Source organism: Anguilla anguilla, chromosome 4 (assembly GCF_013347855.1).
Source record: "Anguilla anguilla isolate fAngAng1 chromosome 4, fAngAng1.pri, whole genome shotgun sequence".
NCBI lineage: Eukaryota > Metazoa > Chordata > Actinopteri > Anguilliformes > Anguillidae > Anguilla > Anguilla anguilla.
The window spans coordinates 50,999,263-51,015,052 of NC_049204.1; the positions used below are offsets into that span (position 1 = coordinate 50,999,263).

General features: G+C 39.2%; 1 protein-coding gene across 1 annotated transcript; it reads right to left on the reverse strand.

Annotated features, from left to right (window-relative positions):
* Positions 1 to 289: 289 nt before the first annotated feature.
* tram1 (translocation associated membrane protein 1) lies at positions 290 to 12,020 on the reverse strand. The gene is made up of 11 exons (XM_035415565.1): positions 11,735 to 12,020; positions 10,065 to 10,128; positions 8,186 to 8,307; positions 7,534 to 7,650; positions 7,349 to 7,407; positions 6,783 to 6,867; positions 6,372 to 6,442; positions 5,443 to 5,547; positions 4,909 to 5,052; positions 4,607 to 4,758; positions 290 to 3,003 (listed from the first exon to the last, which is right to left on the reverse strand). Exons 1-11 carry the CDS (start codon positions 11,855 to 11,857, stop codon positions 2,930 to 2,932), a joined length of 1,116 nt encoding a protein of 371 aa, XP_035271456.1. The 5' UTR covers positions 11,858 to 12,020; the 3' UTR covers positions 290 to 2,929.
* Between the last annotated feature and the right edge of the window lie 3,770 nt (positions 12,021 to 15,790).

The window sequence follows — 15,790 nt, forward strand, 5'->3', positions numbered from 1 at the left end:
TTGCCAGGTCATTTCATTCATAGCTGACAGGTGCTCCTAATATTCTTTTAGGCTATCTTTTAGTCTATCAGCACCTGCTTTATAGCCTACTGAACGTCCAGAATAAAACAGAATCTATAATTAGAAGGTAAAAAGTAGCAAAAGGATGCCAATAGGCTTGTAGCTGGCCAAGACACAAGCAACCTATAATGCTAACAAGTAATGCTTGCACTCAGTTGGCACAGACTACAGCAATCTTTTAATTTCAATGTAAATCCAGTGTAGCAAAACATGCTTCATACCACAAAACTATGAATAAAGGAACTTTATTGATAAACTTCTCATTTACATCTCTGTTCTGAGGGTCAACATTTCTGTTGTTGGATTGCTGGTCAGCAAATGAAGGCATTGTAACTTGTATCCCCCCATCCCCCAAGGCCCACACTGAGGGGAGAATTCACCAACTGCCGTCTGAAATCATGTAAGAACCTGGATTTTAAACATCACTTTTTCTCAGAATGAATGTACAAGTATAGATGTTTGGCAACATAAAATATTTATATATTTTAAAGTGAGCATACAGCTGTATAGAGAAAACATTATTTTCAAGATTGTATAAATATAAAGATCTCTATCTGAAAATATGTCCAGGCATTGGAGTATAAGGTAAAGCATTTTCCTCTCATTGGTAGAATGATATACACATATACATATTAAAATTTAAAAAATAGCACAGCATGTATTCATTGATTCAGGCTTGAAACAACTTATTTTTACAATAAGCTGGCTTGGTGGAACAGATCACTGAATACTGAAGTCAAAAAGGTTGTTTCATTTTTATCTTGTGTATTAATTTAACAAAATTACAGATGCCCCATGACACAAAACTAAACTCAATTCACTTTATATCTAGCCACTCAATTCAGAGAAACAAATATTTACAATCAACCTAAAAAATAGATACTAAAGTCTGCTTGAATTTGTCAGGGGATTGGTCAATTACATTTAATGAAAACTAAATACTCCACCCTAACTGCTTCCAGATGGAACTGATTTTAATGGCAATAACTGTCCTGGATCAAAAGAGGAAACGACAGATGCAGGCTAATGGGATTTCAAGAAAAGATCCCCTTGTGATCCCTCTGGTACAGGCTATTAAAACAAAACAAAAAAAAAAAAGAATACGAAAACACCACCTTCCAAATTACAAACCATATGTTCGTTTTATAGTTTTCCATTATATTACAGGGGACATTTTAGACGAAGACCAGTCAAGAACACCTAGAAAATAGCAACTACCATGTACACTGCTTGAAGTTTACCCCTAGGGCAGCTGAATCAGTCCTGTTCTAAATGGTCCAGGTCCACTCTACCCCATTCCTGAGAGTAACACTTATACCGGTCACATTCAAAACAGCATTTATGTAAAATGACATTTCCTTCTGGACGGGCAGATTTATGAAGCAGTTTGAGTAGATTGTTGCCGCAATGCAAGCACAAAGCTGCCCTCAAATTATATGTATTTTTATTTAGCAAAATAAAAGTTTGTGTTAGATTGGGCCCGGCATAAATCTTATGCAACGGTCTAAATATTAAGCAGCCATTACTTTTGAGTGATCAATATATTTAATTGATAAAAAATAAAGTATTTTAAACAAGCAATCAAAATATGCATACAAAGAACAAATAGCTTGAGTAAGTTTAGTATTTATAATTTAACCGTACTTTTGCAAGATGTGCATTACTCATTGACGTTTCTTTAAAAGCGAAGATCCCTGTATAACAAATTTTAAGCCTTGCATTTATGAAGATGATACTGAAACTGTCGGTCTGCTTATGCATGCTTGACAGCGCATGAAATTCCCTTTAGATTGCTGAAGACTAAGATGAAAGCAAAACTTTAAGATTCAGCCCTATAGTTCTATACATTTACTTATTTATCATTCAAGGGGTTGCATTACCAACTTCATGAAATATCCACTGCTATTTCTTTCCAGAAAAAAAAAAAAAAAACACTCCAGTTTCAGTTAACCACTCTCTAAAGCCATATACATTCATAAAACTAATGCATCAACCAGGCAGGGCTTTTGAAAAATGATTAATCCTGGTAAATGTGATCATTCGATGCCTTAACGTCCTCAGATGGGAAATCTTGCACTTTCTCTAGTTCATTATCAGACAAATTGGATTTATTGGAATATTTGTCACAGAAGGTTGCAATGAGTCACAAATAAGGCAAATGTACTGCATTGGAATGCAATTTAGGCAGAATTCTTGACAAGCATGAGCAGCTTGCATGACCAAGGGTTGATCAGGAGTCATTAAGCTATATCAACGGTGCCAGGCCATTCAATGTTGAATAACTCATTGAATCAAGAGAAACGTTATGTTACGCTCTGTCAATGGGAAATATGTTCAAGAGAGCATAAACTTTGGCTAATGACACATTTGGCATGCTACTCTCGGATCTGGTTGACTTCAACATTTTTAAAGTAATATAAATGACATAACAGATTGTAAGCCAGGGAAAGTGGGAGAGGGCATGTGAAAGAATTCCTGGTAGTATTAATCTTAAAGATAAAAAAAAAAAATGGTCCCAGACAGCCAAACGGAGGAGAATCAAAAATGTAACGGGGCAAAAAAACAAAGCATAACTTTACACATGATCTGAAATGGTTTTTAAAACACTCACAATGTTATTCCTGAAAGAGAAACGTCTTCAGCATCTGCACAAGTACAGCATAGGTATTGTTAGGCACTTTTAAATACATTTTCACCTTCTGTAATGGCACGATTCTGTCATGACTTTCAGAATAACAGAATTGAAGAATAAAGGACGCCAAATGAGTTGGGTTTGCCAACAGAAACACCACGGATGACTTTTGGAATGGCAGGCTTGGCCGAGGTCTGGACAGCTGTGGGGGGGGGGGGGGGGGGGGGGTCGGGGGGATTATGACGACTTCTCTTTTCTGGCTCTTGGCGAATCAGCTCCGTTGGAGCTCAGTGCTCCATTCACACCATTAGCTGCAATCACCACAGAAAAAAGAAACACAGCCAATGAGAAATTATTCTGAAAATGTCATTATAGCAGCTCATTCATTCAATGCACGTCACGGGTGGGACCGTGTACTGGAGTAAACCATTTACTGGCCAGCACATTCTTAAACGTTTAGAAGAGAATGTAACTGGAAAATCTTTTATATATACACACGCATGCACGCACACACACATATATATGTATATGCACACAAACAGTTGCCATCTTTTAATAAATGATTGCCATAGTAAGTCAAAGTGGTCTGCAATCAGGGGTCTGCCACAGTAAAAAGGGGCTTTAGGCATAAAACTTAAGTAAAAGCAAGGATAAATCAACTTGTAATTGTCTATAAAAAAAATTGTAAAATGGCCCTCTAATATCTCTAATATAAACATACATTGGAATGTATAAGACATACTTGGTATGTAAATCATAATTCCATGTATTCGTGAATTAACAACACAGTGCTAAAGCTTATTATCGACCAAATAATAGCTTCAATTGTCACCGCTCATAAGCACACTTGTGGTGCTTTGAGACTGACCAGGTTACCACTGGGGATGTGCATTGCCCATAAACCAATAGCGAGTCACTTCTGATTAATGATAACCTATGCCAACTCAGCCACTTACCTATAACAAGTGTTGGCTAAAAACTTTTAGAACCAATCATAGTGCAGGAAACAAATCTTACAGACTGCAGTTTTCTTTTCCAACATAAGAGATGGAGTGTCTGAGGCTGAGACTAGCTAACTAGACAAAGAATGGAACATGCCATGTACCTAGATAGCCAAATAAATGGCTCAGACTGTTAGCTTGAAACGTACAGTATACCTGCAGGAGATTAGATTATATCTAACGCTAGAGAGTATCATGAAATCGGTTTTACAGACAATGTCTAGGTGCCCAAGATTGCATGGCACACAGTGGTTACAAAAGAATGCAGGCATTCTACTGTGCATGGATCTAATAATCACTGCACTTCCTCATTCACTGCAGTGTATATTCACCACATATTCACTGCAGTGTATATTCACCACACATCTACTGAGTCACAGTTCGTGACTTCATCGGGTTCAATTACATAGTGATAATCAAGCAAATGGCAGTAAATGTAATACAACTGCAATGAGTATAGCCTCAATAATTACAGCCAGTTTTTTTTAGCACCCGTCTCTTATACACCGTAATGGTAACCAAACAAGAGGCTACTTTAAAATTGGTTTTGAATGAATGAATTTCCAAAAAATCAAATAAAATTTTTACACAAGTGAACGTGATATAACTTCTGTATTTCACGACTACACTTAAAAGCATATGCCCATATGCCTGGATTTTAACAAAAATATTGCAAAAAAGAAAAATGACTTTTGCAAAGCCAGGCTGACACTTGATTTGACCCATTTGACCCAAGAGCAGCAGTAAAAAGTGAACACAATAACTCAGATCAGAAATGCACATTTCAGTTAATGAAATACACATTTCTGAACAGCACGCAGTTGTTTCAGCAAAGGTGGGCACAAACGTCTCAGTGGAAACGGCACCGAAGTGTCCGCGCACAGCCGCACCGGCGGTGGACCCTCTGACCCACCTTTGTCCTTCTTGGACTTGCTTTTGGCGGGGCCTGGCTTCTTCTTCAGGTTCTGGGCCTGCGCGTGCTCCCGCCACCGGCGCAGCTGGAAGTTGATGAATTTCCACATCATGAAGGCCTGGCTCGCGCAGATGGTGGCCAGCACGGTGATCCTGGACACAAGAGAGAATCCCTTTCACCCGCCTACGCATTTAACGCGCCGTCGTTCCTGTCGACGCGAGGGAAGCCCTAAAAACCGCGGCGCGGCCGTCGCTCGTCGACGCTGACAGACGAAGGCCGTCGGCCCGGCGCGGACGGCTTACCGAACGAACAGCACGTTGAAGTTCCCTTCAGCCAGGTCCAGGCCCTGCTTCTCGGCGCCGGCGAGGCCGAAGCCCACGGTGAGGACGGACAGAGACAGGGTGAGCAAGCGGCCCAGGACGAAGAGGACGGCCCACACCGTGAACCTGCGGCGCAGAAACGCACACTTTAGCGCTCACTTTAGCGCTCATTACCCTACACCTCAGCAGCCTTCAACAGCCCCTGCCTCCTCCCTCCTGCCTCCTGCCTCCTGCCTTTACACAGGCAAGAAGTGAGCTCTAATAAAGGACGAGGCAAACCTTACTCATACTCCCAGAATTTACTGAAACATCTAAAAGACACTGTTTTGGAGTCATTTTCTACAGGCTAGAACAGATGCTTTGAGACCTTAAAGTTTTAACTGAGATGAGAGACAGGAAATCTCCGCTATGACCTTGTGAATGAGGGCACGTGCACAGTACGCGTGGACTCAGAGGCCCACCCTGCCCTGGCTCAGCGCTCGGCTAGGCGCTCAGGCCATCTGAGGTCATGCTCACCCGGTCTGCCTGTCGTCGTTGCTGAAGTAGACCAGGCGGGACACGTGAAAGAGCAGCTCCACAAAGTAATGCAGCACCAACAGCACCAGGCCCAGGCGGTTCAGACTGCAAGAGACACGCAAGCACGCATGCACAAAACATACACACACCCACACACACGCATGCACAAAACACACACACCCACACACACACGCATGCACGCACGCACGCACACAAAATCAGAAATTACTGCATCCGTGTATACCTGCTGATACCCCCAAAACTGCCTCACATATTCAATAGGAGTTATGTAAATTAATTCATGAATATTCCTGTACTCATTTGAAATGTAAAGCTTGGATAATGCAAATGAATGATACGCATTTCATTAATATCAACAAAATTCTTATTTCCATTGAATCTTGTAGCCTGTTAAAGTGTCGGTTGTTTGAAAAGAGAGAGAGTAACAGTAGACAAATAGCTTGAGGTGAGGTTAACAAAACCCATGTAAGCAAAGCTAGGCTATTGGCGGTAACATTTACTTTAGTTATCTGCTAGCCGGAATGAAGCCCGGATATTATCACCTCATAGTACATCATGGATTTATTTCAGACAAACAATTAGAATGTAATTTGCTAATTGTACAGTAAGTATTAAAATGTATGCATAGGACAGCTAGGATAGGCAATCATATGGAAGCAAAGCATCCTACTGTCCTGTCATCTCAACAGTCAGCTTTGGCCCTGGTAGTTCAGAGGAGGAGATGTGACCTCCAGTGTTTTGTGGTAATTACAGAGAGGGTCTGCAACTTATAAAGGTACCCTCACCACCACCCCTCACCCCCTACAAGTATCTGAAATACTCTATTCGCGAAGAGAAAGCAAGGATGCAATTTCCAAATGAATCCTTATTTACATCCCTACTTGACAGCAAACAGGGCAAGGTCGTACTTTAAGACATAGGCTCCACCGATGTGGACAAGGTAGAGGCTGATGTAAACCAGCTGGCGTGGAATGTCTTCCTGCGTGACAAGAACAAGACAAGCTGTGAGCGTGCTGGCTTTAAGGCAGATTATCAATCAGAGAAAAATGCATTAATCTTTCCTGCACAATATTTTTTTCCAAGCAAGCTCTGGCTGTCTAGCAGCGCTAATGTTCAATTCTCTGCTGAAGCGATAGTTCTCCAGAAAGAAAACAATGTACCAGGAAAAAAAATAAAAATGAAAACAACGTTCGACACAAACACCCAACTCTGGGAATAGGAACCGTGTCTGGCCACAATTGCAGGAAGTCGACCTTCCCCGTGTTTGATCACCGCAAAACAAGCTGTATTAAGAGCACATGTCAAGACTGCAAACTCACTTTCTTGGTCTTCTGGAAATACAGCTCAGGCAGAGCATGAAGCCAGTACCCCAGCTGGCAGATGTAGTAAAACTTCATCTGAAACCTGCCGTTGGAGACACACGCATAAAAACACACAGCGTACTACAGTGGGCAATTGACAAAAAATTATCAATTTAGATTAGTACACGAGCGGTGAAATGCAATAATCAGTGGGCTATTATGGGTTGCTACTTAAACCTCAACGGCCACTGAGGGCAGAAGGATACCCAAGGTTCAGATAAATGGAATGATTTGCTTTTATTGGCACAAAGAATTTTGCTCCCAGCTTGGCTACTTCGCTACTATGGCAACTGCGTTTGCCTGTGTCTACAGAAGCCACGCGAGTTAAGGCCTGTGAGGTCATTCTTTAGCCTTGCTTGACACTCACCACCAGCATAAAGGAAAGGCGTATCGATTGACACGAAAACCAAAACTAAAAACAGATATTAAAGGTCTCGGTTACAATGTGGGTGTGTTCCCATTGTGCATTGTGCGGGAGAAATGCCTCTAAAAAAAAGTGCTGTGGCGTTACTCCTACTACTTACGGCATTAAAGTGTGTGGGTAGCCTTCCCACAGACTCACAGGGTTGGAGAGAAAGTTTTCCTGCAAGAAAACATCATCGTAATGATTGCAGTTAGAAAGATCAGGCGGCGAACAAACAAAAGGTACGTTATTCTACTCGCACAAGATACGGAACTTCGAATGAAAATGCTTTAAAAGCCCCCTTACTGAAAGCAGGATGCTTGCGCCCCACGCACAGGAGAACAGGTAGAAGGCACTGAGCTGACCAGATTCGTTGAACTTGCTGTGCTTGGTCTTGGAGAAGTGCATCTTCCTGTTGATTTTCTATGTACGAATAAGCAGAAACAAACAAATGCAAACAGACATTGCAAAAATAATTGATGACACTCAGTGTTAGCCAATGTAAGCAATGTCAAAATGTATTCCCTACAAAACAAATCTACAAATGTTATTAGCAGAAGCGCTAATGTTCAGATTAACCATACAAATAATAGCGGATTCCAAGACGCACCCCATTTAGCACACAGATTGAAATCCAGCTGTATAATTAATGAGGGCTCAACTGTGACTACAGCACTTAGTTTCATTTCAGTAAAGACTCAAAGCAAGCTCAACAAGTTTACGCCATAACAACGTGCTGTTACGTCGCACCATTTAATAATAATGCAAGTTTGTCTTGACGCAGGTCCAAAATAAAACAAATCATCTGTGGGCACTTCGGCGAAACTGCAGCCAACACAACAAGTTCTAATGCTCATCCATAACCTCCACTAACCATAATTATTCATCGCAATGGGTGGCAATTACTGTGGTGAGGTAGAAGCACTGAAACCTGAGTGTTTTTTTTTTCTGTACTTACATCAAGAACATATTCTTGTATGATAGCGTGCATGATAATGGCCACCAGCATGTAGAAGAACACCGTTGCCATGTCCTTCAGACCATGATGGAAGTAATTCACGGGCATATCCTCTGGGCCCTCTGATGGAAAAACAAACACTACAAGTTAATACTGAGTGCAATCATTAAGTACACACTACACTTTTTATCTGATTAGCAAACACCATTTCCCAGAGTACCTTACACGGACCAACATTTTCACATACTATCCATTTCTAATGCTAGACACTGAAGCAATTCAGAGTTAAGCAACTCGTACTACGACAGTGCCCCACCCACAAGCTGAACCTGCAATTTCCGTTTCAAGCCCAGTTCTTTAACCATTATACTACACTGGCACCCATAATTCAACTCTGAACCATACTTAACATATATTCCAAATGTTGAACTTTATCTATGCTGCAAGCAGCGAAGGAGAAGCTTAACAGCGAGAGACAGTTAGGTATGGGCACAGTCAGGCACTTCCTAGTATTAAATCATGGCCTAGCCCCTGAGTTCATTCAAAGTTTCAAATACAGCTTCATTTGTGAAGATGGTTACACAATGAATTATACAGATGATGTACAGAGCAAGTTTAGGTGGCATTGATAAACCCCCGAGTAAAACACCCTGTACTGCACCCTGTCCTGATTTCTGAGGCAGGCATTGACACATCAGCTATTTATTCCCCTCCAACTTAAAAAAAAATAAAAATCAGGCAAACTACATATAGGCTAGCTGCCAAAAAGCCAGTGCACTCTGTGCTGTGATGCTTGCCACTTGAACGGTCAAAAAAACAGAACCCACAAATTAAAATGGATCCTGGTCAGAATACTGAGTTCACCTTCCACTGGGAGAAATATTACACAATTGTTCTTGACCTGAGTTCGCTGCCAAAAATAAACAGCATGGGGCAGAAGTTAGGGAACATTGACTGGTTTCTGAAGGTGTCAAAATGCATTTATGCATTTTGCTGCTGTTGAGTATTACTGTGTTATGGTCACGTTGTTGTCAGCGAGTTTATGTGCAGTGACAGTTGCCTGGATGTGCATTTACCTACTGTGTTTTCGCAACCACTGTTTTGTGTGAAGGGGTTAAGGTATGGAAATATCCTTAGAAATGGGGCTCCTTAAATTTAAAGGAAAGTTGGCACACATATAATATAAGCTATGCAAGAAGAATGTGAGGAACAGTCCAAAGAGTGATGAAGAGTAGTGGTTTGAAGTTGGCAACAGCTCAAAATCCAAAGCTGTTGCGTAGTTGTAAAGTAACAGCAAATGAACTGCAGATAAATAACTGCCCTGTTCTTGCCAACTAGCTATTCTATTTTTTTAATTTTTTTTTTTTTTTTTTTTGGGGGGGGGGGGGGGGGGGGGGGGTCACCCTCATCTGGCAAAATACCCACAAAAATTTTCTTTGTCAAATAATCCCTGGTAGACCACTATGGTTGTACCCATGTTCAGGGCTTCACAGCTACTCAAACAGTGTATCCAGATCATTACACTTTACAGCAAAACTATCATGCATCGGATCACAGGGACAAACTGAAAAGGAACTAATTTTGCCCAAGACCACAAAACAAGTAAAGACTTTTATACCAAATAGACTTATTGTTAAATATAAATACTCTTTGATTCAGGCTGACTGTGAAAAATACTCCAGTAACCTTAGAAAAAAATTGCACCTCCTTTCAGGTAAGGGTTAATATAATTCCATAATATAAATTAATATGCCTAATTTAAATATGTCCACAAAGAATAGCCCTCCAAAAACTATATATATATATATATATATATATGGGTGTGTGTATATTTTAATTGAATTTTAGAGCGCTATTCAGCAATTGTTCAGAAACTTACCATTTGCTGAGATGGTAACATTATACTGGACAGTGATGAAGAGAACAGCCACCTTCGAAGTAACCTGTGCCACAAGAGATGTAACGGGGTTAATTATGAGATTAATCTGGTTTAGGCTTTACTATCAAGCTATAATTTTAAGTGTGGCATTTTACATCAAAGGTAGAAGACCTTTGGTCCAAGAGTGCCATGGATGTCTCTTTTTATTCCATTCATGAGGCTGCGTCTAAATATTCTGCCTGAATGGTGAAATGCAATGAACTTTCAACACAGTGTCACCCAAGTTGATTTACCATAATATCCGATCCATAATATTGGTAGATTGTGGTTAGGATGAAGCAAAATAAATAAATAAATAAATAAATAAATAAATAAAATAAAAACAAACAAACAAACACAAAACAAATAAACAACAACAGAAACGCAGTCTACCCATGACAGTCAATGCTGTTGGATAATATAATATTTTGCTGAATATTTTATTAACAAAGTATTACAGAAGTGACCCGATGGTGAGATATACATCAAGTATAGTAAAGTGAAATGCTGTAGTTTCATTAAGTTATCCCTGAATGTGACAACGAGAAATGAGACGGCTATACACGTACGGATTTTTTTAAATCAGAATTTAAGAGATTTTAATACATATTGCCATACTGGGTTCAGATCATAGACTGTATAAATATAGGTTCAGACGAACTTAGTGCTACGTTTCAAAAATTCCCGCGGGCTCGCTGGCTACGTCCAAGTATGCAACATTACAAACAGTTATGCTAACGTGCCTGACAGACCGTATATTAATAGCTCCTGGGGATTGGGAAACTCCAACTCCCGAGATGCATCATCTCTAGTTTTTTACGCTAGGTTCTGGTGCTGGTTTTAACATCAACACATCGTAAAAACAGCCTAAAATACTACTGTGTGAGAATTAACAAATGAACAAATACATTCTGTCTCGGCGTGCGTCTCATTGTCTTAGTTCCGTTTTCAAATGAACGGCATATGATGACAGCTCCTTCAATCGCTCAGTGAATGCCACGTAACACTTTGATATGAGCGAAAGTATCCAGCTGGAAAGAGAGCTCCAGTATATAGCTAACTAGCCACAAAGCTAGCTGTCTACGTTACTAGCAAATATTCCGTTTGCAGTAGCTAACGTTAGTTAGATAGTTCAGCATACATGGGTCAACGCAGTCTCGGTCACTCAGTTGGCCGGCTCATTAGCTAGTAAGTCTGCTTTATTGAAACGAGCATCAAGTTAGCTAGCAAGCAACCTAGCCAGCTAAGTGAACAATACTAGCCATGTTTAAATTATATCATTGATTACCTATTTCCTTTCGTAACATATAGCTAGCTAGATATCTAGTAATTAAGTAACAAGTATATATAGCGCTCCGAATATCTTTATTTTCATACATAGATATGAAACATAGATAGCTGGCTGTGTTAGAACAGCTGTATGGAGAAAAAGCTTGTGGAAAGTTATTGATCTAGCAAGACAGCTAATGTTTTAAAAAAGGAAGTGGGTCCATTTTGAACCAGTCCGCAATCCTATTTATATTTTTGTAACGTTACTCTGCTTCTACGGGAAATAAGCCTTCGTGTAACGTTAGCTAGTAAGGTAACCGTCGGCTTGCTGAAAATATGCATCAATAATTTCTTCAACTTACCTCAAACATCAGCCCAAGAAGGAACACCATCGCAACACAGGACACGATATCTGCATGATTCTGGATGACAAACTCGTGGCTTAGTACAGGTGGGTTTTTGTTGCTCTTTTTTCGGATAGCCATGTTTATCAATTTGTGGGTGAACTTTTCCCCCGGCTCTCAAACTGCAAATGAGGAACACGTCTCCAATTCTACAAGCTTGTCTAGATATATGGCATGCGCGTAGCTCCTCTGCCAACGGGCGTAGCAAACTACTACTCCCTCCTACTACTCAGAAACGCCGATTGACAAAGATTTCACCCTTCTAGGGATAGAAGATGCTTAACGGCATTATTTTCTTACTTAGCGCCCCTTGTAGGCTTGGGGTTTACAGTACAGTTCAGAAAACGGGCCACACTTAAGAATCGCAGTTATGGGATTCTGCATGCGTATGATTGCAGCACATGTGTAGTAGCCAAAATATCCTAGACAGAAATGCATTCAGACATTTTGCAAAATTCTATTTCCCCCATGTCACTGAATAATTTTCAATAGCAATTTCTAATTCTTACCTGATCTAGTATCATTCACGCAGTCACACCATATGTAAAACACACACACACACACACACACACTTAAAAACTGCTTCATTTACAGCCGGAAAGTCCGTAAAGTCTGTTTTCGTGGGTTAAATTTACGAATTAGAGAAGGGACCCCATCAGATAAGGTGGCCAGGTGGTTTATACGCTCTATAACATGACTCCAATAAAACCATGTTTAATGAATAAAATATTTAACAAACCTGTTGTAATAACCTTTTACATTATTAAAACCAAGGCACACAAAGATATTTCCCCCACACATGTAAGCTGGAAATGATCATGCTTTAATCTAGGATTTTGTCTGAAGTAGCATGTCAGTAGCTTTGTACTTGTTCTTGTATTCTGTATTTATTTGTTGTACTTATTTTTGCATTTGGGTTAAATAACCATGTGCCTAGTCATATAAAATTTAAAAAAAGGCTTGATTTAATTTTTGAGTAATCCAATTATTATCCCACGCAAGATCTAGGATGCAAATAAACAGAAGAAATATCAAGATTATTATTATTATTATTATTATTATTATTATTATTATTATTATGCATTGTTTATTCCAACATTTGTACCACTTAACTGAAAAAAAGAATACTTTTTCCATTAGAAGCTTATATGAAAAGCTTCAGAATGAGAGCTCAATAGACACAGATGGTACCACACAACAGTATGAGAAAAAAAAAGCCTGTCCTAATTTCTCTCTTGAATTAGCAGCAAATTAATCTCATTGTGATTTGCGAATCTTCTACTCTCCAAGCAGCCATTTAATAAGTGCTTATTTAACATTAATTTCTCTGGGGTATTTATTGAGGACTCCGCAATGCTGCACCTGGGCTTGGTGCTCATGAAAAGCCAATTACATGGAGTTAATACAAGTCTATGCTGTTAATTCTGGTGCCTTTGGAGGTCCAAGTGCTCTTGCTCCCTAACCCTATTACGATAATATATGTCTGTGCGTCTTCCCCCTGTAGCACCAAGTCGATCCAGGTACAGCAATTTATGAACCTGAACCCAGGCAATTAGTCTGACATCAATGATTAAAGCCCTTAAGATATCATAAGCTATGGAGCTTTTCCATGTGTTACAATGTCCAATGCAGGATTCTTCAAAACTGTTCCTGTTATGAACAAGGACGCACGGAAGATGTGTTGTAGGTCATAGCACTGGGACTAAAGGCAGCTAAAGAAAGCATCTTCACTTGATCTCTTAACTTCTACTTAACTTCTATCAGAGCTTATCACAAATGACACAATGAAGAATTATTGAAATTCCAGGGGCAGGCAGATTGTCTCACGTGAACATATATTAATGTATACTTTCCCTTGACAGTGTTGCACTGCAATGTAGTTTTGGAATGTCGCATTTCTACAAGTAGACTGAATCCAGCTTTGTCATTTGACAGTATTGTCCTTTAGAGAATGTTTTTTGTGTGGCGCAACAAAGTGTGCACTAAACATCCCATATAAATCATGGCAAGGAGCATCCATAAACAATTGGAAAACACACTAATTTATGGAACGCTGCCTGCTGTTTTTGCTTCAACAAAACTGCGACTGGATATCAATAATCTAAATAAATGTCACTATTATGGTTCGGGCAGGTTATACTTCATTGCACATGCGTTAAAATTGTGCACTAACATGAAAAATTTGATTGTCCTGAAGTTGCTCTACTGTTTCATGTAACAGTTTTCTAATGATAACTTTTATTGAATAGAGATTCAAAGCAAATGAACATGTCAATGGGCTGAATGAACTCCTGAAGCTCTCAGTGATGGGCATTACTGTATAATATAACCTTTTCAGGTGCTACCTCCTATGAAACACCAGTCCCATTAGCAAAGTAGCTGTGTTCATAGATATGAAAGGAGTCCATGACAAAATAGTGAAACTGTGGCTTGCTTTATAATTATTTTGAGAATTGTAACAGTTCTCCTGTATAACTCACTGTAGCATGCAACCTAACTGGGCAATTCATTTTGATGCATCTCACTTGCAACAGTGGTGATGTTGGTCTTCATGCCAAACCTACCCATTTCTCCCTTTAATTTATTTAAATGTAATTTATAGTAGAATAATATTTTGTGACTGAAAAATCATATTGAGGATATTTAACTTTGTATGAGAGTTTACAGGTATGTTATAAATTACAGGTATTACAGGTATGTTACATGTAATGAGCCATAAAAAAATCTACATAAAAACTAATTTACAGATCACAAGTGATGCGCAGAATGTATAAAACAGCCCAATATTACAAGTAAAATGAAAGTTCTACTGAGAAATGAGGACAGATGTTAGACCACTATAAATGACACTTTAGAAATATGATATTAAGAATCTAATTTGATCTCTTTAATATATTAAAAATGTGAAAGTAATGGCTTTACTAGTTAAAGAAAAAAAAATCAATGTAATCTTAATTACGTCAAGGATTGGCCCATTCCTGTGTGATCCTATGGGTATTCTGGAATTTATCTTCTGATACTGTACACTTGACCTATTTATAATTGTCATGGAAACAAAGTACAGATACAGGGGTGACATAGCTCAGGAGGTAAGAACGGTTGTCTGGCAGTCGGAGGGTTGCCAATTTGATCCCCCGCCCTGGGCGTGTTGAATTGTCCCTGAGCAAAACACCTAACCCCTAATTGCTCCCAACGAGCTGATTGGTACCTTGCATGGCAGCCTTTCACCGTTGGTGTGTGAGTGTGAATGGGTGAAGGAGAGGCATCAATTTTAAAGCGCTTTGGATAAAAGCGCTATATAAAAATGCAGTCCATACAGATCGTCTCTATAAATGCTGGCTGAATTAAAATAGGTTAAAAAGGAATCACATAGTTTGTATGGTAACGCTCCCACCACCGGTTCCTGAACTTATTACTGTGAATGGAAAGGGCACACTAATTTTGTTTTAAGCCTTAAAATGTAAGGGCTAATGATGGAGCTAGGTACACGAGATGCATCTCAAATGCATCTAATCTACAAGATTTTATAATAAAACACACAGCTACATATTCTTCTACATACCCAAATTGCAAAGACACCCAGTACCATGTATTATTAGTATTTAGAGTTTGCTTTGATTTTGCGATTATATGGACATTAATATTGTTTTATAATTACTTTTTATCTGACATTTTGTGTTATGCTTAAGGTAATTTGCTGAAATTCTGATCACTGGCTTCATGCAAATGTATTTATTGATCAATAAAATAACATTCTATTTCTTTTTCACAGATCTTCTTACATCACAGCTTATTGTAAAATACACAATTATAAAATAAAGTTTGATCTATGAATTGATTTGTTAGTAACTGAATTATCTTAAAGTATGTCAATACTAGGCCTCTGTTTTGCAAGAGATCATTGAAAATAATGAATGGAAGTGTACATAGCTATCCAGAACATCTATAGTACTCCGGTGAGGTTATCACTATCACTGAAAAAGGTACGTGCTTCTCAGTCTGCAGAAAATGCTA

Bases quoted from the DNA above. Each gene is read 5' to 3' on its own strand.
- tram1 (XM_035415565.1), bottom strand. From the start codon at position 11,857: ATGGCTATCCGAAAAAAGAGCAACAAAAACCCACCTGTACTAAGCCAC. The intron at 7,651-8,185 runs GTAAGTACAGAA...ATTCGTACATAG, and splicing joins TACAAGAATATGTTCTTGAT to AAAATCAACAGGAAGATGCA. The intron at 5,053-5,442 runs GTGAGCATGACC...TCTGCGCCGCAG, and splicing joins AACGACGACAGGCAGACCGG to GTTCACGGTGTGGGCCGTCC.